The following is a 26,197-nucleotide window of genomic DNA, read 5'->3' as shown; positions in this document are numbered from 1 at the left end:
TGAACAACTATTTCCCATTATAATCACCATCATCATCCTTGTTATTATTACGATTATGATCTTGGGCCAAAAGGTAGAATGCAGATTCATAATTAATTATGTTAGAAAAAGCCAGGTGTGATGGTTCACGCCTGTAATCCCAGCACTTTGGGAGGCAGAGGCGAGAAGACTGCCTGAGCCCAGGGGTTCAAGACCAACCTGGGAAACTTGGTGAGACCTTGTATCTACAATAAATGAAAAAATTAGCTGGGTGTGGTGGCAACATGTCTGTAGTTCCAGCTACTTGGAAGGCTGAGGTGGATCACCTGAGCCCAGCAGGTTGAGACTTCAGTGGCGTTGAATGTGCCACTCTACTCCAGCCTAGGCGACAGAGTGAGATGCCAACTCAAAAAAAAAAAAAATGTGTAAGTTCTTAAGCCTTCTCCAAGTTCTTCACTAAAGAACTTGAAGTTCTTTGTTAAGTTTTAACTCTTCTCACTTTGCCTATAATGTTTATAAAAATATAGAATATGCACATAGTTATCTCTCAGTATGTTTATAATTTTATAAAAGGCGTATAGAAAACTTCTGTATACTGTTCCTCTGGTTAGTTAATTAAAGGGGGGCACTTAAAGAAAGAGATCATCAGATAGAATTGGGGTATTTCATCAGATAGAATTGGCATTTCTTTCCTGATTTTTCTATTGATATTTGGCAGAATATTCACACTTTTGTTCTCAGTAGCTCCAGCGCCAGGCACCTCCTATATCTAATAAATGGCAAATATAATTTGTCTTCATTAAGATGATTAACAGCTAGACACTGAGTGTTTGAAAATCAACAGAAATGATGTGGCTTTAAAGAGCTGAGAAACATTGTCAATGCTATTTCACACCTCTTTCTAGGGACTGATTTCCCAGTTGAGATGTTTTTAATGACTTGGTGTTTTATTGCTCTGTTTGAGGAATATTCTTGAAAAAGAATATATTTGGAATGAGTCATTTTTTGTAATTTGACATAAAGAAAATATTGAATAATCAAGTAGGACTAATACGTACCCAGTTACCTCCTTTGACCTCATGATTCTCAGTTGGGGGAGGTGTGTGTCCTAGACATGATAAGATGTTTAACAGCATCTCTGACTCCTACTCACTAGATACTGCCCCCACACCAAGTGTGACAATAAACAATGCCTATAAATATTGCCAAATGTCCCTTAGGGAAGGCAAAATTGATCCTGGTTGAGACCCTCTGAACTAAGGGGATCTTCCCTGTTTAACATGTTTAATCATTTTTTTCCAAAGTATGCACAATCATTACCTAATAGCATATATTCATTACTTAATTTGCATATATTCATTACCTAATATGCATTCTTGCCTTGAATGTCTCAGCATTGTAGGTAGCATAATCTCTCACCTAAATTAGGGCAAAACCCTCCCAACGGTTCCCTGGCATCCTCTCTTTGACTCTTATTCTCTCTCCACGTTGTAATGTTTTCCCCAAAACCGTACCTACGGGTGGTTACTCACCATGTTCAGGACAGAGCCTCAAATCTCTGCCATGTCCTGTGGTGACCTCTGCAGCCTCCCTTACACCTTACTCCTCAGTTTTCTCTGTGTACTCTGACCTGGCCACAACCCTTCCTGCCATCAGTGTTTCCTCAGGGAAGGTACATCTTGCCCCTGTCTGGTGAAGACCATCTATTATATACACTCTCTAAGGCTCCATTACAAAGACTTGCTTCATAGTTGGAAGTCTGCATTTAAATTTTGACTTTGTGATTACTGTCTCTGTCCTTTTCTGGGACTGATGACAATTGGTTTGATTTGGAATTTTGATGCTCACCTTATTCCTCAGCAAATATAAATATATATATTTTTCCCCATGGAAAAAAAAGGCAGCCAGACCAATTTAATGGCAGTCCTGGTCTACTTGGGAGTCACCAACCCAGTCTTTAGTGAATAGTCCATACTGACTGAATCTCAGCCTTTCTTTAAATGAATCTTACAACTCATCACTGCCAAGAAGTGTTCTATGATATCTTCTAATCTGTGCTAATTATAGGTATATTTGAAATCCACGTACACTTTCTTCATGCTCCACAATGTGTTAATTTCTATGTACTTCTTGCTTGGTGATATTCTCTAGCTGTGACCACAATTTGTCATCCTCCCAGGCCCAGTGGAGAGTGCCACCAGACCTACCCGGCAGGTGGCTCTCCCTCAGTACCCACCAAGCTCACGTAGGTCACCTAGAAGCTAAGAGGAAACTGGACAGTAAGGGATTTTTAAAAGATAAACACAAAATGAACACAATCTCCTTAGAGAAATCAAGAATGGGATGGGCTATTTCAAAAGCAGCTTAAAAAAATTATTCTCAAAATAAAATCTTGCAGATTTGCCTATGTCTTATTTACTGGTATGTTTAGTTCTCTATATACCTGAGCACCATTATTTTCAAACCTAAATGCATTACAGTACTAATGGGGAAAACCTTGAGCATGAAGTCATGTTTGTGACCCTGCTAGGTGTGGGCAGGAACTGAGGAGGTCGACAAGGCCCTGCTGGCCACGAGCTGTGGGAACGTGGCTCCCGGTCCTGTCATCACACCAAGAAACGCGTTCACTGCCGTCTTCCAGTCTCAGGAGATGCCGGCTCAGGGCTTCTCTGCGTCCTTTGTAAGCCGTAAGTAGCCCTAAGAACCAAACCTGGAGACTCTTGAGAGGGTTGGCTGGAACTGGGGGTCTAAGGGGAAGAGCGCGGGTGGGTCACCTGATCCTGAGAAAACACGCTTTCTTTGAAAATTAGTGAGAATAGAACTTAATTAAACCATAGATCAACTCGAAATGATACAGAAGCATGAATGGCGCTAGCCAACATCTAGAAATAAGCCTGGAAACCACAGTGGGGCAGGTATTCAGCAGACACTCAGGTGGCTGTGTAATTAGTAAACAAATAGTGTAACTGGCCTAGGTCACCTTGACCAGCTGCATCATAATCTCCCCGGGGTATTGGGAAACATGCAGATTCCTGGGCCTCACCCCAGACCCGCCTGAATGCAGAATCCATGAGTGGATTTTTATTTATTTATTTATTTATTTAATTTTAAAAGTGTAGGGGTACAATTCAAGGTTCGGTATACAACATGAGTGGACGTTTTAACTTGTGTATTTTAGCTCTCATCCCGAGAGTTCTCGTGCTCAGTAAACTTTGGGAGCCATTGTCTTTGGAATTTTCCCTTCCCCACTTGGATTAGGAAGGATCGAGTTGCTTCTCTGACTACTGAACACAATTAGATTACTGAGAAATGTAGCATTTCTAAGTCAGAGAAGCAATAACGTGTGTCTATTGGCTGAGTGAAATCAAGTAGCCACTCATTGCAAACCACTGTTTGGGGAAAGTTTGAGGAAAGGAGTTAGAGGAGATAATGTTGTAAATAGATATTTCAGGCCTGAATAAAAGAATATGGGTGGCTGGGCCTGGTAGCTCACACCTGCAATCCCAGCACTTTGGGTGACTGAGGCAGGAGGATCACTTAAGGCCAGGAGTTTGAGACCAGCCTGAGTAACATAGTGAGGCCCCTGTCGCTACAAAATTTAAAAAAAAATTAAATCAACTCAGGGTGGTGACACATGCCCATTGTCCCAGCTACTCAGCTGGCACGGGAGAATGGTTTGAGTCCAGGAGTTTGAGGTTGCAGTGAGCTATGATTGCACCTCTGCTCTCTAGTCTGGGGAATAGAGCAAGACCCTGTCTGAAAGAAAAGAAAAAAAAAAGGGTTCGTGGAAAAGTAATGAAAGACAACCCCAGACCTAATCCTAGGTGTGCAGGTTGTTTGTTGTGTCTGTGTATACCTGGTGTGTTTTAATATCAGCATAAAAAGATACAGATATTTTTTATAACTGATAGATCAGGAAGTGAAATTTATTAGTGATTATATAAAAACAAATGTCATTTTAATGCTGAGAACATATTTTTCTTTGTTTCTGAAGTAGGGATTTATGTGAGAATTTGGTAAGAGTTGGGATTTGTAAATTCAACTACTTTTTAAAAGCAATTATTGTTCTTAAGGCCAGATAACAATAGTAATGAAAATAGCATAGTTTTCTAATAATGAGGTATATTTAAAGCATTAGGTGTATAAAATACTAATCAGGTGCAAATCATTTTAAAATCAGCTTTATTTACCTATCTACATGAACCATATTCAATCTTTGCCAATTTGTCCTTTTTAATACCTTAGTATTAAGGGATTTACGGTGGATTCGTGATAATATTTTTTACTACTTAGCTCATAAAACTCCCCAGCATTTTCTAAAATGTATAATGCTCTTACTGTGCATGTGTATTTGTTTTTAAATCAGAGCTTCATTCTCTTAGTTATTGCTTCCTTCATTTGGAGTAGCTCAGGGGATTACATCCCTAAAAAATTTTTTGTTTTGATAATATAGATACTACATGAAAGAATGCATGTTCTGACTCTTCTTTTTTGTCCCCATATAGGATGTGGAAGTAATTTCACAGGCCCTTCAGGATACATCATTTCTCCAAACTACCCAAAACAATACGACAACAATATGAATTGTACATATGTCATAGAGGCTGATTCTCTGTCCATAGTCCGCTTAACTTTTGTGTCTTTCCATTTAGAAGGTATGTTTTCTTTCTTTTTTTTGACAAATAAAAATTTTGTATTTATGGTACCCAACATGTTTTGATATATGTGTACATACATTGTGGGATGACTAAATCAAGTTGATTAACGTATTTGTTCAATCATATACTTATCATTTTTTTGTGGTGAGAACATTTAAAGTTTATTCTCTTAGCAATGTTCAAGCATGCAGCAAGTACCCAAGTACAACAGGTATTCAGTAGTGTAAGCTACAGTCACCATATAGTACAATAGATCTCCTGAACTTATTCCTTCTAACAGAAATAATATATTGTTTGATCAACACCTCCCAAATCCCCACTCCCTTAAGCTCTACAAGGCACTGGTAACCACCATTCTACTCTCTGCTTCAATGTTCAATGAGTTCAACATTTTTAGATTCCACATGTAAGTGAGATCACACCTGTCTTCCTGTGTGTAGCTTATGTTACTTACCATCATGTCCTCCATGTTCATCCATGCTACCACAAAGGACACAATTTCATTCTTTTTTATAGCCAAATAGTATTCTATTGTGTCTATAATACCACATTTCTTATCCATTCATCCGATGATAGACAATTGGGTTGATTCCACGCCGTGGCTGTTGTGAGTCATGTTGCAGTGAGACTGCATATATCCCTTTGACTTCAATCCTTTTGGATTCATACCCAGAAGTAGAATTGCTGAAGCATATTGTAGTTCTATTTTTAATTTTTTGAGAAATCTTCATCCTGTTTTCCATAATGGCTGTGCTACTTTACTTTCCCATCAAGTATACAAGAAAGTGTTCCCACTTTTCCACATCCTCATCAACACTTATTGTCTTACTGATAATAGCCATAGAAAATAAGTTTACTATTAAGTGAATTATCATTGCTTCTTCAGAAATGACAGAGGGGTGAGTAGAGGAAGGGGTAGTCTAAAAATCACCATTTGAAGAAAATATTTAAAATATGTTACAGAGTAGATTTTATGTACACATGATAAAAATTCCACACAATTTTGAAAGCAGCAGTCCCCAACCTTTTTGGCATTAGGGACTGATTTCATGGAAGACAATTTTTCCAAGGGGCCAGGGTAGGGGGATGATTTTAGGATGATTCAAGAGCATTATATTTAGTGTGCACTTTATTTCTATTTCTATTGCATTGTAATATATAATGAAATCATTGTACAACTCACCATAATGCAGAATCAGTGGGAGCCCTGAACTTGTTTTCCTACAACTAGACAGTCTCATCTGGGGGTTAAGAGACAGTGACACCTGAAGTGTGTTGCTTATGTCCGGTCTATTCTGTAATCTCGTTTTGGTTGCTGTCACTGCAGACCCCTGTTTCACAAAGATAGGATGTTGAAAGTGGAAGCAGGCTTTTAAGTGTCTTTGTGGCAATCTCAGGACATTCCACCTTGACTTTAATCCAGAACGTATGGAGATCTGAACATGTCTCAAACATACTCGTAAGGCCACCATCATTTGCAGTCCCAAGCAATTGATCCTCTTCTAGCACAGATAAAGTCAATTCACCTGGTTTATTCACAAATGGGTCACGGATCCATTCCTTCCCAGTTCGGGAGTCTTTTGTGGTTGGGAAGTAATGCTCAAACTCCTTTGAAAGCTGAGATAGGTGATCATTCAAGAAGGCTCCGGTTTAGTCTCTTTCAAAATCTCTAATGTTTGAAACATTAGCAAACATTATAATTACAATTACAATTACAAAGACTTGAATAGTTCTGCAGCTGGGGTTTTGGTTGGCAACAAAAGTGCACATAACATATCCTGATGCACGTCCTCCCGAAAAATATATTGCACAAAAACATTGTTGTCTTGTTGTCAATATCGGTAGACTCGTCAACCTTGATTGCTTACCATGACTCATTAATCCTTACTAAAAGTTGTGCCTCAATACCCTTTGCTATGTCATCAATTTGTCTAGTCATCGTGCTAGCCGAAAGAGAAACACGTACCACCTTTTGAACTGCAGCCTCTCCTAAAAGTTCACGACAAATGTCCTTAGTAGCAGGCAGGATCAACTCTTCACCAATAGGAAAGGGCTTCCTAGCTTTAGCAGTGCAGTTAGCCACTAAGAATGATGCTCTCAGTGCAGACACATTTGATGAAGTGATGGCCTTCAATAATTGCTTCTGTTCTTTGTGTTCACATTTTTGCTTTTGAAAACTCCAGAGGCTTGTCTTTAATGCAGGGTGCTTGGTCTTCATGTGGTGAAGCAGTTCTGAAGGTTTTATGGCTTCATTGGATAGTGGGTCATCACATATTATACAAAGTGAGCTTGGAGAATGTGAATCACCTGTTACAATGAACCTGTAATTTAAGTAGGACTTGGTATTTGCTTTTAAATGCGGCTTTAGGTTGGCAACCTTAGAGTCTTCTTCATAATTGGGTCTTCCCTCCGCCCTTTTTTTTTTTTGAGTTGGAGTCTCACTCTATCACCCAGGCTGGAGTGCAGTGGCACACTCACGGCCACCCCAGCATTGATCCACTGGGCTCAGGAGACCCTTCTGACTTAGCCGTCCAAGTAGCTGGAACTACAGGCATGCACTACCATGTCTGGCTAATTTTTTGATTTATTATGGAGAGTAGGTCTTACCGTGTTGCCCAGGCTGGGCCTGAACCCATGGGCTTAGGCAGCCCTCTCACCTTGGCCCCCAAGGTGCTGGAATTGCAGTTCCCCCTTTTTAAAGAAGCTCTCCAGTGATGTTTGTTTTTTACTCATTTTGGCTAGGGTTAGCTTATGGGCTCACCAAAACTGTGACTGAGACAAGTACACAGTGCATCAAAGAAGCATGGATGGAAGTGGGAAATAAAATAATGGGTGGGCCATGCACAAACTAAAATAAATGTCTGATTTTGACTTAAAGTCTGCCACCCGATGCAGCTGTACAATTGAAGTATATCAACTCACTTGCCACTCACCTATAGGGGTTTGATATGAGTCTGCAAGCCACTGATTCATTATGTTCTCTGTGCAGTCAAACCTCACAGCTAATGTTAATCTGTATTTGCAGCCACTCCCCAGCGCTAGCATCACCGCCTCAGCTCCACCTCAGATCATCAGGCAAAGATTCTCGTAAGGAGCGTGCAACCTAGATCCCTTGCATGTGCAGTTCACAATAGGGTTTGCACTCCTATAAGAATCGAATAGGAGGCAGAGTTCAGGAGGTGATTCAAGTGTTCAGAAATGGCTGTAAATACAGACAAAACTTGGTTTGCTCACCTGCCACTCACCTCCTGCTGTGTGGCCTGGTTCCCAACAGGCCACAGACTAGTACCAGTGTGTGGACCAGGTGTTGGGGTTCTTTCTGTTTTAAAGAACACAAGTACCATTCTATATATTCCATTCAGAAGTGAAAAAAATAGAGCAAGAACTTCAAGAACACGAGCGTTGCATAAATTGCTTAAAGAAAAAAGTCTGAGATATGTTACATGTTAACATAGCTTTTAAAGCATCTATTTATTTATTTATTTGTTGGTTTGTTTGAGTAAGGGGTCTCACTCTGTCACCCAGGCTAGAGTGCAGTGGTACAATCATAGCTTACTGCAACCTTGACCTCCTGGTCTCAGACGATCCTTCTGCCTCAGCCTCCCAAGTAGCTGGGACGACAGACAGGCACGTGCCACCACTCTTGGCTAATTTTTTGATTTTTTTGTAGAGATGAGTTCTCGTAATGTTGCCTAGACTGGTCTCGAACTCTTGGGCTCATGCCATCCTCCTGTCTAGGCCTCCCAAAGTGCTGGGATTACAAGTATGAGCCACCGCGCCCAGCATAATGTAGCTTTTAATGTATTCATTTGCATTTACATTCTACACACATACACACACCCACATTTGTGAATGCACTAACTACCAGCAAAACTGCCTTTGTTGAGGCATCATAGATGCTCAATAAATATTGAGTGAGTGAATTAATAAAATTAATACTTGTGCTCTTTTATAATTATGGTAATACATTATTATTATATTGTTATATTTATTACATGATTTATTATTATTATAAATTATTATAATATTATATACATATATATTTTTTTTCTTACCATGGGGTGTTCCTTCATCTTCTTTCTCTTTGTCATCTTGTTGTCTTCCCAGTCCTGATGCCTCAGTGCTGGAATTCCTACCCACAAGTGCCCCTTTGTGTTCATTTCCCAGCCCTAGGCCATGGACTGGTGGGCCGAGGGAGCAGTGTAGATGCTGATTTGGGCTGGGCTGGGTCTTGGCGTTTGATGGATACTGTGACACTGCGGACAGAAAATGCCTTCAAATAGATGGAGATTTTCAACCACTTATAATCATATTTACATATTTTTACAAATCTTTTGAACAGTCAGGGTTTTCACTCTGTTGCCCAAGCTGGAGTGTATGATCATAGCTCATCCATCACAGCCTTGGTCTCCTGGGCTCAGGCGATCCTTCTGCCTCAGCCTCCCAGTAGCTGGGCCCACAGGTGCAGGCAACCATGCCTGCCTAATTGTTTTTTTGTAGCGATGAGATATCACTATGCTGCCAAGGCTGGTTTCGTACTCCTGGACTCATGTAATCCTTCTGCCTCGGCCTCCCAAAGTGCCAGGATTGCAGATGTGAGCCACCATGCTTGCCCTATTTTTGTATTTTGAAACTACAACTTTATCTGTAAATTTATCAAGCTACCTCTGCATATTCAAAATTTCTTTCTTTGGGGTTAGGCTCCTGTGGCAGTGAAAAGTTACACTTAGCAAAATGTTTTCAACATCTGGGACATTTATGGTTTATAAAAATAAAAATGACATGTTGGAACTTATAAACTGATAAGTTATACAAAGCCCTTTGCACATCCTTTTTCTATGACCTCACCTCCTTTTCCGACATCTCTGCAGTTACATTTTTTGGCACATGTGTTTGCTAAGATATGCCAAGTATAAATCGATTTATGTCACTGGTAAAAATGGAATATGAAGTAAAAGATAATTTTTTCAATATTTGCTAGAACAAAATCCCAGTAATACAAAAAGATGTTCACGATATGTGAAGGATTAGGGAGGGTAAAATAGTTTCTCTAACATAATCCAATTTTCTTTTCATTTTATTTTATTTTATTTTATTTTGAGTCAGAGTCTCACTCTGTTTCCCAGGCTGGAGTGCAATGGCACAATCATGGCTTACTGCAGCCTTAACCTCTTGGGCTCAGATAATCCTTCCATATCATAATCCCGAGTAACTGAGACTACAGGTACATGCCACCATGCCCACCTCATTTTAAAAATTTTTTGTAGAGACCAGTTCTTGCTCTGTTGCCCAGGCTGGCCTCAAACTCCTGGGCTCAAGCAATCCTTCCACCTCAACCTCCCAAAGTGCTGGGATTATAGGCGTAAGCTACCATGCCCAGCCATCCAATTTTCTTTTTAAAATAGCATATTTGTGGATAAAACCTATAAGGCTATTAAGCAGTACTGTGGGAGTTGTCACCACTGTGTGATATATTTATAGGTGATATTTATTTTCTTCTTTATAACTCTTGTATTTTTTTATAATTGGATATAATTATTTTAATAGCAGAGTGAGAAAGGTGTAGGTTAGGTTGTTGTACTTGAACTTGAACTCATTAAGTTAAATAAACACAAGAATGTCGTATGCCAATACCATTCAGATGGCAAGAGGGGACGCTGGTAAATATATTATAAACCACAAAAAGTACTGCTGCTATCAATGGTATGTGTATTATTATGAGCTCAGCTGAATGGGCAAGATACTCTGGAATATCTGATGTGGAGGGTCATGGAAGAGAGGCAGCATCTAGCTTGGGTCTCAATGCCAGGTCAGACAGTTACTAATCACGAGACTGTGCAAATTATGTCATCTTTCTTTCTAATCATCGATTTGTTTTACATAAGCAGTGTTTTACTATACGTGCATATCTATAAACAATATCTATAATCCATATGGTAGTAGTTATGAAAGTCAAATAATGCCAGATTAAGTGATTTTTTTTTTGAGTTGGAGACTCACTCTGTCACCCAGACTGGAGTGCAGTGGCCGCTCCCAGCCACCACAGCTCGACCTGCTGGGCTCCAGTGATCTTTCCACCTCAGCCTTCCAAGTAACTGGTACTACAGGCGTGCACTACCACACTCGGCTAATTTTTTTGATTTATTGTAGAGATGAGGTCTTGCCAAGTTGCCCAGGCGGGTCTCGAACCCACGGGCTCAGGCAGTTCACTCACCTCGGCCTCCCAAAGCATGGGATTACAGGCTGAGAGCCACGGAGCCCAGCCCAGATTAAGTGATTTCTGCTTCCACGAATGGATTTGCTAATCCTCACCCCATTGAAGACTGATTTTTTTTCCTAAGATGATATCCTTATGATCACGCCTTGTGACATTTCCAGTGTTATAAGTACTCGGCATTTTCAAACTGCTAAGTGAGTAATTTCTAGCTACCGATGCATTGAATGATGATGATTTCCCAAAAGGGCAACATTCATCAAATTTGTTTTATAATTCTATTCTTACCGTTAACCATGTCAATGCTGGTGTGCTGGTGTTTGTTGAATACCATTCACAAGCTGGAGATTCACTAGCCAGAGTAAAAACAACATTTCCCCAGCCCTTCTAAAGTGAGCCTGAGGGACTTGTATGCAGTACGTTGTGATAAAACCCATAATTGCTCTCAAGGAAGGTCATAGTTATATTGAAAGAGTCTTGGCCTTTCTAGCTGCGGTAGGCAGTAGGAACTGTTTCTGAGAGATTCTGTTCTAACAGCTAAGCAGTTCTGAGCCCAGTGTATCAGCAGAGCCACTGTTGACATAGGTAATGAAGGTTCTAGATCTGATATCTTGATAGGCCATTAATATAATAGGTGGAATTTGGCAAAAAAGGAAAAAAAAAAAAAAGCGGATGGGCTGTTCCAGGCTACAAAGTACTATGAGGAAACACACTTTTTCCTATATTGTGTCTACTAGACATTGACAACTGGCAACTGGTTAGGGAAAATTTTACTATTTGAGCAAAAATACATATTATTCAACCACGCACTTAGGTTATAAAGGTTCAGTGACCCACTTTCCACTTACCACAAAGTAAGTTGCTCTGAAGGTGTGTTTATGTTGGTCTACATTTCTCTTTCTCATTATTTTTAAGTTTTTAATACTAGACATTCTGTGAACTACAGTCTACCAATGTTTGTACTTATTTTGGTATTGGGTGTATTAAACAAATACTTATTTTGTTTTCACAAATATTGAGCAGCCTAAAAATATTGTTATTCATGTGGCCAAATAGATGCCCTCAATCTGCTAAAAAAATTGTAGACCCAGTTGTTTTTGTTTTGTTCTGTTGTTGTTGCTTACTTCATAGACAAAGCACTTAGCAGATAAGGTAACCTAGGGAAGCCAATGCCTTCTACACCTTAATTTTTCTTTTTAAAAATTTTTTATTTTAAAGATGTGGAGTATAATTCAGGGTTAGGTATACAAATGTTCATTATGCAGATACACTTTACACCTTGATTTTTGTACTGTTAAAAAGTTGGATAATAGACAGGCGCAGTGGCTCACACCTGTAATCCCAGCACTTTGGGACAGAGGTGGGAGGATTTTCTGAGCCCACAGGTTCGAGACCAGTCTGGGCAACTTGGTGAGACCCTGTCTCTACAATAAATCATGAAAAATTAACCAGGCATGGTGGTGCACACTTGTAGTTCCAGCTACTTGGAATACTGAGGCAGAAGGATCGCCTGATCCTGCATGTCGAGGCTGCAGTGGCTGTGAGAATACCACTGTACTCCAGCCTGGGTGACAGAGTGAGACTCCGACCTCCCCCCCAAAAAAAGAAAAGTTGAATAATAGCATTGATTCACTTTTTTTTTTAAATTTTAAAGATGTGGGATACAATTCAGGGTTAGGTATACAGATGTTCATTATGCAGGTACTCTTGTTAGACATTCTTAATTTAAAAATCCTACATGGATTTAGTGGGGTATGGTGATGTATCCCTGTAGTCCCAGCTCCTCTGGATGCCAAAGTGGGAAGATTACCTGAGCCCAGGAGATCGAGGCTGCAGTGAGCAGCTTGGGTGACAGAATGAGACCCTGACTCAAAAAAAAAACCTACAAGGAGGCAAATTGTAAACTCAGTTTTTCCCACATCCAGAGTAACTCTTGATAAGCATTGGATGGTACAGCAACACTTAGCACATGCAATGGAAGCACAAAAGTGCAAATACTTTTGCTCATTGTCTTCTAGGGGTCTCAAAGCCCCAAGAGAAACAGGGTTGGATTTCCAGAGCAGTCAGGTAGAAAGTTCTACCTAATATCTGCCTGAATTATCTTTGATTAACTTGGAAGTCTTGGTTTACAGGCTACATCCAAGAGAAAACTAAAAGTAAAGAAAATTTTAGATTTTTCTATTTCTCCATCAAGAAGCATAGTTGAGTTTTGTCAGTTGTTTTATTTTATATTTCTCCTATTTAATAAGCTTTTTTTAAAAAAAAAATGACTTTACTCAACTACTTGCCATTTCTTCTCATTGCTTTCTCAGTTGTTTCTAAATAATTCAGAAGGTGGCCACATTTTATAATATTTTAGAAAAAGTTGGGCCATGATCCTTTTGAAATGTTTCCTGTTGATATTTTATTCACATTGACAGAGCACTAGAGGAAAGATTAGTTTCTGTGAGATCCCTTGCTTGCCTGTGTTACACTTGACCTTGCTTTGTTTTAAGGTTTTGGCCTTCACCACTCGATGGAGCTTAGTTCTGTGCTAGCATGGGATTCTCCCTCTACAGAATCTTTCCTCCATTGAGGAGACCAATCTCCAAGCTACTCAGGGTGAAGTTAATCGAGCAGCCGACAGATCTGTCATCACTACCTCCTGATTCATGTGCCTCTCCCAAGAACCTGTTTCTACTTAACTGAAAAGACTTGATCATATCCACAATTCAAAAATATTTCAACCAAAAGATTATCTTGCTTTCTCTCTCTCTGTCTCTCTCTCTCTCTCTCTCTCTCTCTCTCTCTCTCTCTGGAGCACAATTGCAATTTGCAGTCTTCAACTAAATTCCACAAGTCTATACTATTTGCTGAATTACTCATTTTTAGTTTCCTTTCAATTCTTTCCAAGTTCTTGGAATCCTGATGGGATTCAGATTTAAATGTTGCGTTGTAATAAAGCCCAGAAAAATATAATAAAAATTAAATTTCACTACATTGCATAGAACCTTACCATTTCAGACAGTAAACATGTTATAAAGCTTTGCAGAAGGATAGAAAATTGCTGTAATAACAAACCACAGAGAATCATTTTACAGCTCATGCATTTCAGCAATAAATATATATCAAATTACTTACTGAAGATCAAGTGAAGAATGACTGTAGTTTCCTGTCCCATGACACGGACTCTGGTTCATTAAGAAAGTATTGTTCAATTTCAGGATACTTCTATTCCTGGTGAGACTAAGTCTGATTCAATGTCACCTCTTGGTCATAAACTCAACTTTGATATCCATCTTGCTCCTTGAAGAACTTTTTCCAAACCTTAACTAAGTTCCCTCCTCTCCCTAAAAGACAACCATCCCAAGTGCATTTAACTGTATTCTACTTGAAAGTATTGTATATATTTCAATTCTATATGCAATTGGCTCCTCCTATAATTATGGAAACGTGTTTAATATAATTATTTTATGACATCTTTGGTCTTTGTCATCAAGTATCTTCTCATTAAAGAATCAGACTCATAACTTTGCTATAATGCAGTGATGTGATATACAGAGATTACAAAAAAGATGTATGTCTGTGAATTAATTGACATGTAAGGAATATTTATATCTCATTTTCTTACTGTGTTCCTGTACATAATCCCTGATATGTTCTTAGACTTTGGTAACTTTACCAACTTCTGACTTTATGTAGATATTTGATTTCTTATGAACAAAATTTGTGAGGACATTCTACCGTGACGAAATGACTGTCAGAAAAGATACAAGAATGTTTTAATCCATGAAGCAAGTTACCGAATATCCTAACTTTCACATCTACTGAATCAGGTTTTGAGAATGAGCAGATTGCCTTGAATGATTTGTTTAATAATTTGTTATTCTATTGTCATCTGCAAGAAACAATTGAAATCCCCTCTCAACTTCCTCTAACGTCTCCCAACCAACTTCCTTATTGTTGAGTTTTTGATAGGGTTAGGCCACAACTTAAAAACCAACTGTTTAATATTTGAAGGACACTTGCCTAGCAGTTCTTTTGACCAAATATGGGACCAAGATTTCAGTCAAGCATCAGCAATATTTTCCTGCATTCTGTGATTTTGGTTTTACAATTTATATATTATTGCTAAATGTATTTCTGTAATGAATGCACACTTTTTTATTCTCAAACTCATTTACTTTGAATTTTAAAAACTCTAATGGAGCTTTTGATGTCTTGAAGTCACATTCTGAGGTTATAATTATGGCACATATTTGGCATTATTCAAACCATGAATCTGAGTTGAATTTATTTACGTTTTGTCCTGTTTTTCTAATGTTACACTGCTTCTAATTACATCATAAGGTCATCAAAGTTAAGTCTTGCACACTTTTAATTTGTAGATAAGCATTGATATTCTAGGTTTTTCAAAATTCTCTGAGGTTAATTTAATATATATATCTTGAATTGATACCTTAAGATTTCTTCAGGCTGGGTGAAAACTTAGGCAAGGACTCGAATGTGTTCTTAAAATGACTTAAGAAAAAACTGCATAGATATTTTCTGATAAAGGTGTCAATTTTCCTTAAGATAATACTGATACCCATAAAAGAGGGGGGATTCTTTAATGTACAGATATGTTAAAAAATATATTTGACAAGATTCTTGGAGCTAAAAGTGAGAGATTATTTTCCAGTTAGCTTAAATATGAGGTTTATAAGACGCATACTGGGTTTTCTCATCTCATCAAAAGAAAGACTTCTAGAACAAGGAACACCAGGGACAAGAATATTTTCAGCATGCTTTCTCTATCCCCCTCTTTTTTCCGCTCTCTTCATGACAAGTTCTTTTTCCCTTACAATAGCCTGGCTTCCTCCATGTGTCAGGAAATATGGCTATGGATAGTTTCCAAGTTTAACATCTTTGGTTCCCTCCAATGGCTTTCTCACTCAGTTACAGTTTGGGCACACCTGACTGGCCGGGATTGCGTCTGATGTCCCTTGGAGTAATCAATCAAGCTATCAACAGTTGCTCAGGATGGTGGGGTTGTATAAACAATAGTAACAACAACTATACTAATAAAATATCTGCTCTATCAATTAGGAACTTTTATGGCACAATTACTAGGAAACAATTTAACTTGCTTTAAATACAAAAGAAAATATACTGCTTTTTACTTTTAGAAGGTGTCAAAGTTGGCTATGCCTCAAAGCTCTTAATCCAGCATCTTAATGATGTAATCAAACAGTCTGCTGATTCTGTTCTTACTTTGTGCCACTGAAGGATAAGCCTTACCCTACGGCTGGCTCCTCTCATTGCTACAGGGAAGCTGCCTTCTAAGTGAAAGGCATGTGGGCCTTACCCACATCTAGAAAGAGAGATGACTCTATCCAGTGGTAGACTAGAGTTGGCTTGCACCATCTTGCAAGAGTCAATTTTGCTTATCTATTCCCAGTTCTGCATCTGATGACTTCATGTTAGCAGCTTGAAATTGACTATGGTGGAAGTATTTGCAGCATGGAAATTGGCAAATGCCACAAATCAGGGATTATTTTTTGGTTGTTATATCTACCTGCATGCTGCTGCCTCTATTTCAAGTTTCAAGTAAGGGAATTGAAATTCACCATTATTGAATTCACTTGTGTCACGTGTTCATCCTTGAACCAAAGTCCATGGCCAGGGGTCTTGAAATTACAAAGCAAATGTGTATCATAAAGTTCTCCAGAACACTCTTATAAGAAGAGTGTTCTAACAGCAAACATGCAGTCTGATTTTAGAGTCCATTATACCATAGTATGTTCTCATATAAACTATTGTAATATAGTTTTAGTCATTTCCAGTGGAGGATTTGTTAAGTTGGTAGACTTTGTGTGTTAAGGTGAGGCGAGTTTTTGGAAATATGTTAGGTTAGCGTCCACATGAAATGAAAAAATTTTGCTGTTGTTATTTGTAAATGAGAAGAGAAAGAATAATCATTAATCATAAGAGCAATGCAAATTAAATATCACATTGAGGTTTAATTTCATACACACTGGGATGGCTAAAATTGAAAAGGCTTACAATATCAAATGTTGGCAAGCCCGCAGAGCAGCTGAAAGTCTCATGTATTCCTGGTGAGGATGTATGTTGACATAACCACTTTGAAGAATCAACTGGAAGTTTCTTATAGAATTACATACTTAATTTTTGAGCCAGTAATTCCACCTCCTAGTTGTATTCTCAAAAGAATTTAAAACATATGCCCACATGAAAACTTGTCCATGACTGTTCATAGCAACATTACTCATAATAGTCAAAAGGTGGAAGCAAAACAAATGTCCATTGGATGGATAAACAAATGTCATATAGCATGCACTGGAATGTTATTCAGCCATGAAGAGGACTGAAGTACTGGCATGTGCTACAACATGGACAAACCTCAGAAGCATTATACTAAGTAAAAGAAGCCAGTCACAAAAGGTCATACATTGCATGATGCTATTTATGTGACTGGGAGTGCTTGTCAATGGGTACAAGGTTTCTCCACAGGGATGAAAATATAGAATTGGAAAGAATGTCAAATACCTAAAATACAGTGGGAGTGTGAGTTGGTAGCACCTATCCAAGGGGCCATTTGGTAAACCTGAAAAGGAATCTTAATTTAGCGCTAGTAACTCAACTTCTAACAACTTATTCTCATGAAATAATGAAAAATTTCTTCAAGTATTTATGTACAAGAATGTTTATTTTGACCATATTTTTAGTCCCAAAAATGTGGCGTAGATAGAATTATCAGGCAATAGGGGATTGAACATAGGATGGCACATAGACATATGTTGGAATTTGATATAGGCATTAATATAATGTTTTAGAAAATATCTAATTTCATAAAAATGCATGATGTATGGCATTTTACATGAATAAAAATTAGGTTACAAAACAGTGTGCTCAGTGTGATCTCAATCAAGTTTTAACAGTATATATTCACCTAATAATATGATTGGATATGTTGTAACAGTAAAAGTTGTCTTAAATTTCTTATTTTGTTTCACATTTTTCTTTGAAGAAGAGGCTGAAGTATATATTTGTTTTATCATTAGAAAACAAAACAATAATATGTAACTTGGCAATTACTAAATTCTGAAAGTAATATCATTTGTGTGGACTTTTCAAATGTTTGTTTGAGAAACATTAAGGAATTTCTAATGATCTCTCCATAGTAGGAGTCCTTTATCCATACAAGGGCTTGGAGCAAGGTCTCTCAATAGCAAAGCTACTGACATTTTGGGCCAGGTGTTTTTCTCTTTTTTCTTTGTTTGTTTGTTTGTTTGTTTGTTTTGAGTTGGCGTTTCACTCTGTCACCAGGCTAGAGGCTGGAGTACAGTGGCACGCTAATGGCCACTGCAGTCTCTACCTGCTGGGCCCAGGTGATCCTTCTGCCTCAGCCTTCCAAGTAGGTGGAACCACAGGCATGTGCCACCACTCCCTTCTAATTTTTTTTTTTTTTTTGAGTTGGAGTCTCACTCTGTCACCCAGCTGGAGTGCAGTGGCCGCTCCCGGCCACCGCAACCTTAACCTGCTGGGCTCCGGCGATCCTTCTGCCTCAGCCTTTCAAGTAGCTGGAATTACAGGCATGCGCTACCACTCCTGGCTGATTTTTTGATTTATTGTAGAGATGAGGTCTCGCTGCCCAGGCAGGTCTCAAACCCGCGGGCTCAGGCAATCCACTCACCTCAGCCTCAGATGAGGACCTGCAAAGTTGCCCAGGCTGGTCTCGAACCCCTGGGCTCTGGCAATCCTCTTGCCTCTGCCTCCCAAAGTGCTGAGATTACAAGCTTGAGCCACCACACCTGGCCTTAGGTGGTTTTTTGTGACAGGAGACTTGGGAATGTAGAGGTTGTCCTGTGTATTGCAGCATATTTGGTAGCATCCCAGGACCCTACCCCACTCTCCAATGTGACAGCAGCAAATGTCTTCAGATATTGTCAAACATCCCCTGAAAGGCAAATGCTCTCCAGTTCACGATCACTGAATTAAAGAAGTCAGTTTATAAAGGAAGAAAATTACAAATTGTTCAAAGTGGAATGTATCTATTGTGAAGCTCTACTTGCTTTCTCATCCCTGTCCTTGTTTTGTAATTAGGGAAAACATCTTTTCTTCAGGAAATAAAGGTAGCAGTCTCTTGATTCTTATTTAATTTTTATAGCAATTGCTGACTGTTTATGTGAAATGTACAGAATAGACAAATCCATAGAGACAGAAAGTGGATTTGCCTAGGACTGGAAGAGCTGTAAATAGGGACGACGAGACTGGGAGTAACTGTTGGTGGGTACAAGGTTTCTCTACATGGTGATGAAAACGTAGAATTTGGAGGAACGTCAAACGTCTAAAATGCTGTAGGAGCCAGGCGCAGTGGCTCACACCTGTAATTTCAGTATTTTTGGAGGCTGGAACAAGAGGGTTGCTTGCACCCACAAGTTTGAGACCAGCCTGGGAAATATAGCAAGACCTCCTCTCTATAAAAAAATTAAAAAATTAGCCAGATATGGTGGTACATGTCTGTAATCCCAGCTACTTGGGAGGCTAAGGCAGAAGGATCACCTGAGCTCAGGAGGTCGAGTTTGCTATGAACCGTGAGCATGCCTCTGCACTCCTGGGTGACAGAGTGAGACTCTGACTCCAAAAATAAATAAACAAACAAATAAATAAAATGCTGTGGGGTGCAAATTGCAACACCTAACCTAGGGGCCATAACATTTTTGTTTTCGTGCTGATAGCGTTGAAGGCTAATGGTGTTTCTAATCACAATGCTGTTGTTCCATGCTTTGTACAGCACGCTCAGCCGTGACGGGAAGCTGTGACAGCGATGGGGTACACATCTTCAGGGGCTCTAGCGTGGCGGCCACCCCTTTCGCTACCGTGTGTGGTGATGAGATGCTGGCTTCTATTGCCACCACCGGGCCAGTGCTACTGAACTTCTACTCTAATGCGCAAATCACAGACTTTGGATTCAAATTTTCCTACAGGATAACCTGTGAGTAGCCATAAGGATAAAGTTTTGAATTTTCTTTTTTTCTTGAGTAATTTACAAAGGGAGTGGTCATTGTGGTTGCATATATCACCAACTCGAACATTCAGAAACCTTAAGGAAAAAAAATAGTCAATTAAGGGCATCGTATAAAAATACTTCGATGTTTTTCTTAAAAAGAAAAAAAAGAGGTTTTTTTCCATGTACTTTGACCACAACTACTCTTTGAAAATCAAATGGAAAAGCAAGATTTGTTTTGCAATTTAAGTCAGAATGAACACTCCTGCTATCTTTAGTTGTTCAGACATTATGTAAAGGTGTCTTTTGGCCTGAATTATCCAGATGCCTGTTTTATTTCCCAAGTCACCATGTTACTGTGAAAATTAATGTTTTCTAAATTTAAAAGGAATATAATAGATATATCTGATAGAACAAAATTAAACATTATGAAAAACGTTCAAGCCCTAAAGGGAAATAAGAGATTGATATAGTCATCTGTGCCACAATTTTCAACTTATTTGTATCAAAGGCTAGGTGAAAAGACAAGTCACAGACTGGGCAAAGGGCTTTGATGCTCTCCAGGAAATTGTCAGATTGTATTTCCCTGCCTTGAATAGTCTTTCCTCTCCTGCTTGGTTAGTTTCCTGCCAGTGTTCTCCCCACAGCATCCCAGCTTCAGTCAAATTGGCACCACAAATCTTGTAGAATCTTTCTGGGCTGTCTTTGTTTTGTCTTTGCTTGACCAAACCCATTGCTAAACGTAGAAAGTTGAACAATAAATCACTGTTCCCATCCACAGAAAAGATGAAAAACGCTTATTTACTTATGAAAAAGACCTTCATAATTTATTCACATTAGATGCTACCTGAATCCTGACTTCTGCCGTTTGTAGAGTTTGATGATGTGTGGCTTTGTAGCTCTGTTGGCCCAAACCGAAGAGAGCTGCGCCATTACCATTTCCTCCCTCATTGCCTTATTGAATAAAGAGAAGGATTGATTTGTTGTATTCTTTTGGCACAACTGCTGCTTTGGAGCGTTAAACCTCTGCGTTATAGTTTTCTTCTCTTTAATTGCTCATTTTCCTAAAACCCAGTACTCAAAGTTCAACGTACCTCATATGAAAATCTCTCTTAAAGAGTGTTACTGGGGCTGGGCATGGTAGCTCACACCTGTAATTTTATCACTTTGAAAGACTGAGATGGGAAGATTGCTTGAAGCCAGGAATTTGAGATCAGCCTGGGCAACATAGTGAGACTCTCCAGCTCTACTAAAAATACTTAAAAATTAGCCAAGTATGGTAGTGCAAGCCTGTAGTCGTAACTACTCGGGAGGCTGAGGAGGCAATATCACCTGAACTCAGGACTCCGAGGCTGCAGTGAACTATGATCGTACTACTGTGCTCCAGCCGGGGCAACACAGTGAGACCCTGTCTCAAGAAAAAAAACAAAACAAAATAAAACCATGTCGTTTTTTTTTCTTTTTTAAGTTTTTTTTTTTTTTTGAGTTGGTGTCTCACTCTGTTGCCCAGACTGGAGTGCAGTGGCTGCTCCCGGCCACCGCAACCTCGACCTGCTGGGCTCCGGCGATCCTTCTGCCTCAGCCTTCCGAGTAGCCGGAATTACAGGCGTGCGCTACCACGCCCGGCTGATTTTTTTTTTTTTTTTTTACTGTAGAGATGAGATTTCGCTGCCCAGGTGGGTCTCGAACCCGTGGGTTCAGGCAATCCACCCACCTCAGCCTCCCAAAGGCGCGGGATTACAGGCTGAGCCACCGAGCCCGGCCTTTTTTAAGTTTTAAGCAGTTTATTTAGAAAGTAAATAAGAGAGAGAGCAGGAGAGAGAGAAGAAATTCTCCTCCCCAAGGTAGGGGAGAGAGCCAAAGCTAAGAAAACATGGCGGCTATAAAACCATGTAATTTTATTGGCTAAACTTTCACAGGGCCTCAATTCTTTTTTGGGGGAGGAGGAACGTATTGTTGCTATTAAGACTTCAAATCCTGACAATGTATAAAGATGGAAGTTATTTAGGCCTTGATAAACTTTAAGATCACGTAATTGTGTATAAAATGAAAAGGAGTAATTTCTGCCCAAGTCTGACACTTAATTTACTTACAGATGGACCCAGATCTGAGCACATGAGACATACGGAGCAGAGCTGTCCCTGCAAAGTGGGTTCAGCTGAGGCAAAAACAACACATAAACAAAGAACCTCACATGGCAGCCACAGTTTGCTTCTCATTTCTGAGAAAAATGAAGTGGAACATGTCCATTGATAGGGCATAAACCACAGAAATACCATTGCTGGGTGCAGTGGCCCATGCTTGTAATCCCAGATCTTTGGGGTTCTGAGCTGGGAGGATCACTTGAGGCCAAGACGTAGCCAACATAGTGAGACCTCATCTTTCCAAAAAAAAAAAAAATTAGCCGGGCAGGGGAGCACCTATACTCCCAGCTACTAGAGAGGCTGAGGCTGAGGGGGAAGGATCACCTTAGCCCAGGAGGTCGAGGCTGCAGTGAGCCATGGTTGTGCCACTGCACTCTAACCTGGCAGACAGAGTGAGATTCTGACTCAAAAACCAAAAACCATAGAAATACCATCAAAATATGCTAACCCCATTATAGTTTTATAATCATAAAATAAATAATAATACATCTTTCTCACTATGGTGAGACTGGGGCATTTGCTGTCATTACATAGCACAATCTGATCCTCCTTATATGGTGAGCCTAAGCAGAAATAATAACTTTATATTGTTTATAGAGCAGCTTGATTATGTGTTTGTGCCTATTGTTTTATTGACTAGTGGGTACATAACTAAGGGCTGTGGGCTGTCAGTTGCTGGAGTCTGGAGGGGAGGGAGCCTGGCCTCCTCTTACTTGTTGATAATCGGTGATATAAATTTGAGCAAGTATAATCCTTAGCAGTCTTACAATTCCACATCCACAGGACTGAAAAGCCATGCATGTGAGCCCACAGAGAACTAAACTGGAAAGTTCCAGAACTTATTTCCAAAACTCTACCTTGTAATACTTTATAGCCGACAGAGGAGACTTGAGTCTGTATTACTGCAGATTTCTTTTCTTTTTTTGTGTGTTGGAGTCTCACTCTGTCACCCAGACTGGAGTGTAGTGGCATGCTCATGGCCACCACAACCTCCACCTGCTGGGCTCCGGTGATCCTCCTGCCTCAGTCTTCCAAGTAGCTGGAACTACAGGCACGCGCTACCATGCCCAGCTAATTTTTGATTTATTGTAGAGACGAGGTCTTGCCAAGTCACCTGGGCTGGTCTCAATCCCGCAGGCTCAGGCAATCCACTCACCTCGGCCTCCCAAAGTGCTGGGATTATAGGCTGAGCCACCGAGCCCGGCATACTGCAGATTTCTAGATTGCAGTCTTTCTGAGATCCAGATGCCCGGAACGTCTCTTGGATTCTGACTGCCTTTTCAAAACTCTCAGTTACCTCTGTCAGTTAAATATAAGGGAGGGACTGTTACATCCCAACACATGATGTCTCCTTTCTTGTCATTGTCACCTTGGCTGTTAATTTCACTCAGACCTTTCCTAGATGTACCTCAAAATATTCCTTCCTCCCTCCCACCCCTCCTTCCTTCCTTCTGAGTGCTGTGACTCTATCACAACTCGCTGCAGCCTCAACTTCCTGGGGTCAGGCGATCCTCCTGCCTCAGCCTTCTGAGTAGCTGTGACTACAAGTGCGTGCCACCACACTCGGCTTATGTTTTTTCTTTCTTTCTTTCTTTTTGTAGACAAGATCATGCTATGTTGGCTAAGCTGGTCTCAAACCCCCGGGCTCAAGTGATCCTCCTACCTCAGCCTCCCAAAGTGCTGGGATTACAGGCATGAGCCACCACACCCAGCCATTCTTTTCTGTTTCTACTCCATTACTTTCTCTTACTTTCCCTCCCAGTAGAAAAATCAGAATTATTTGTAAACACAATGTTGGGAGGTTTAAGTTACTTAAAAAAAAATGTTATCTTTCTTAGTGGAAAATGCACAATAGTATAGAATATCTCAAAATCATTTTTCCATTTTGCGGTGAGTAATAATTTTTTCTGTTTGTCCATTGTCTTCTGTTGCAGCCTGTGGTGGTGTGTTCAACTTCTCCATTGGAATCATCAAGAGTCCTGAGTATTCGTACTCAGACTACCCAAACAACATGCACTGTGTGTATACCATCACCGTTCGTGACGACAGGGTGATTCAGCTCAAGTAGGTGACAAATTTTCTTAAGAAAATCCTTTCAGCTTGACTTACAGAAATGATGTTCCTTTATGGATGGAGAGCACTGATTCTCATCAGCAGTTCATAGAGAAATCTAGAGGAGTGAGGCTCCTGTATGATAGTTTAACCTGGGAAATGGGCCTCCTACTCTCTCCACAAGCCAACAGTGACTATGGGGGGAAAGCAGGTGATCTCCAACTAAAACAATTCTTATAATTCTCCAGCAGTTGCAAAACAGTTTCATACAATGGGTTGTCAAGGGGTAAGTCTACCCTGAAATCAAAGGGGGAGGTGGGTAGGAAGAGCAAGAGGCAGCAATTGCCATTTGTTGGGCATTTATTATGCATAAGGACCTTTGATGAACACTTTTCATAATTGTCATATTTTATTCTTAAAACAGTTGCATTAGGAATATATAGATTATTTTCATTTCACAGATGAGAAAATTGAAGCTCAGAAGAGTCAAATAGCTTTCCCAATGTAAGATTTAAATGAAAAGTCAAAATCTGAATCCATGTCAGATTTTCACCAAAGATGGTGACCTTAGTATTTTTCTATGCTGTCTCCCAAAGGATACATTTTCTGACTTCTTAAAAATATATTTATTTATTCTTTTAGTCTTTGAGTTGGAATCTCACTCTCGTCGCCCAGGCTGGAGTGCAGTGGCATGCTTATGGTCACTGCAGCCTTAATCTGCTGGGCTTAGGCGATCCTTCCACCTCAACCTTTCAAGTAGCTGGAACTACAGATACATGCCACCACGCCCGGCTAGTTTTTATGATTTATTGTAGAGACAAGATCTCACCAAGTTGCCCAGGTTGGTCTCAAATCCCAGGCTCAGGCAATCCTCTCGCCTCAGCCTCCCAAAGTCCTGGGATTACAGGCTGAACCACTGCACCCAACCAAGAAATTTATTTTTGTTTATATATCAGAACATCTCTAAACTGATGCTGTCAGAGATATTTTACATCATTAGTAAACTCTCTCCTGAATTTTACTTATTTCTTACAAGACCAATGACGAGAACGCAGCCTCCCTTTCTCCAGAATGATCAAGTTCATCTTTCATCTAAGATGGCATATTTCAGTGACATATGGCAGAAAACTCTGAAAGGTGGTATCGTTCACAGCAAAACAGGATTTTCCACATGGAAGCCTAATGGGCTAGGGCTACACCTGCCTATCTCCCCTCATTTGTCTGTGATCACTTTCTGCCCTAAAGATTATGAACTCCCTGGAGTTTACCTCCAGGGACCCTGTGTGTCAGTCAGACCCTCAGCATGTAAGACAGGTCTCACCAAGCCTGATTTGGTTCCTGTATCAGGCAGCAAGTGGTCTATAGGCTGAACCTTGACAAAACTTCCAGCTCCCACCTGAACTATTTGTAAGGAGACTGTGCTCTTGAGGCAGAGTCCTTTATTTATTTATTTTTTAGAAAGCCGGATTTATTGAGTGAATGGAAAAACTCCCACAGTGGGAGGGGACCCGAGGGGCTCGCCCCCAAACAGTCCTTTAAGTCCTGGAGTCAAAAGAACAAACTGTCAGGAGCAGGAAGCCTATGACGGATGCCTGCCCAGGTGTGGAAGCACAAGGAGTGGCTCCTGTCGTTCCCTGCTGTGGCACTGTAACTGTTTCTTTTTTTTTTTTGAGTTGGAGTTTCACTCCATCGCCCAGACTGGAGTGCAGTGGCCACTCCCGGCCACTGCAGCCTCTACCCACTGGGCTCTGGCGATCCTTCCACCTCAGCCTTCCGAGTAGCCGGAATTACAGACGCACGCTACCATGCCCAGCTGATTTTTTATTTATTGTAGAGATGAGGTCTCGCTGCCCAGGCGGGTCTCGAACCCACGGGCTCAGGCAATCCACTCACCTCAGCCTCCCAAAGGCGCGGGATTACAGGCAGAGCCACCGAGCCCGGCTTCTGTTTCTTATATGTATAGGATTATTGCCTTAGTCTGTTCGGGCTGCTAGAGTAAAATACCATAAACCAGGTAGCTTATAAGCAATGAAAATTCTCATAGCTCTGAAGGTTGAGAAATCCAAGACCAAGGCAGATTGGGTGTCTGTTGAGGGTCTATTTCCTGGCTCATAACAAGGCACTTTCTTGCTATGTGCACAAATGGTGGAAGACATGAGGG

The 26,197-nt window shown here is 40.2% G+C and overlaps 1 protein-coding gene across 1 annotated transcript in view; it reads left to right on the top strand.

Annotated features, from left to right (window-relative positions):
• CUBN (cubilin) overlaps positions 1-26,197 on the top strand; it is a 313,379-nt gene that overhangs the window by 235,612 nt on the left and 51,570 nt on the right. The window contains exons 55-58 of the mRNA XM_008056348.2: positions 2,510-2,666; positions 4,485-4,634; positions 19,628-19,828; positions 23,919-24,048. Of these exons, the coding sequence (XP_008054539.1) occupies positions 2,510-2,666; positions 4,485-4,634; positions 19,628-19,828; positions 23,919-24,048 (638 nt within the window). The remainder of the gene's footprint in view (positions 1-2,509; positions 2,667-4,484; positions 4,635-19,627; positions 19,829-23,918; positions 24,049-26,197) is intronic.

Source organism: Carlito syrichta, unplaced genomic scaffold, assembly GCF_000164805.1.
Source record: "Carlito syrichta isolate Samal-C Ts95f unplaced genomic scaffold, Tarsius_syrichta-2.0.1 Scaffold302327, whole genome shotgun sequence".
In the NCBI taxonomy this organism is placed as follows: Eukaryota; Metazoa; Chordata; class Mammalia; order Primates; family Tarsiidae; genus Carlito; species Carlito syrichta.
The sequence above is the reverse complement of the archived record's forward strand: the minus strand, read 5'-3'. Positions and strand labels throughout refer to the sequence as shown.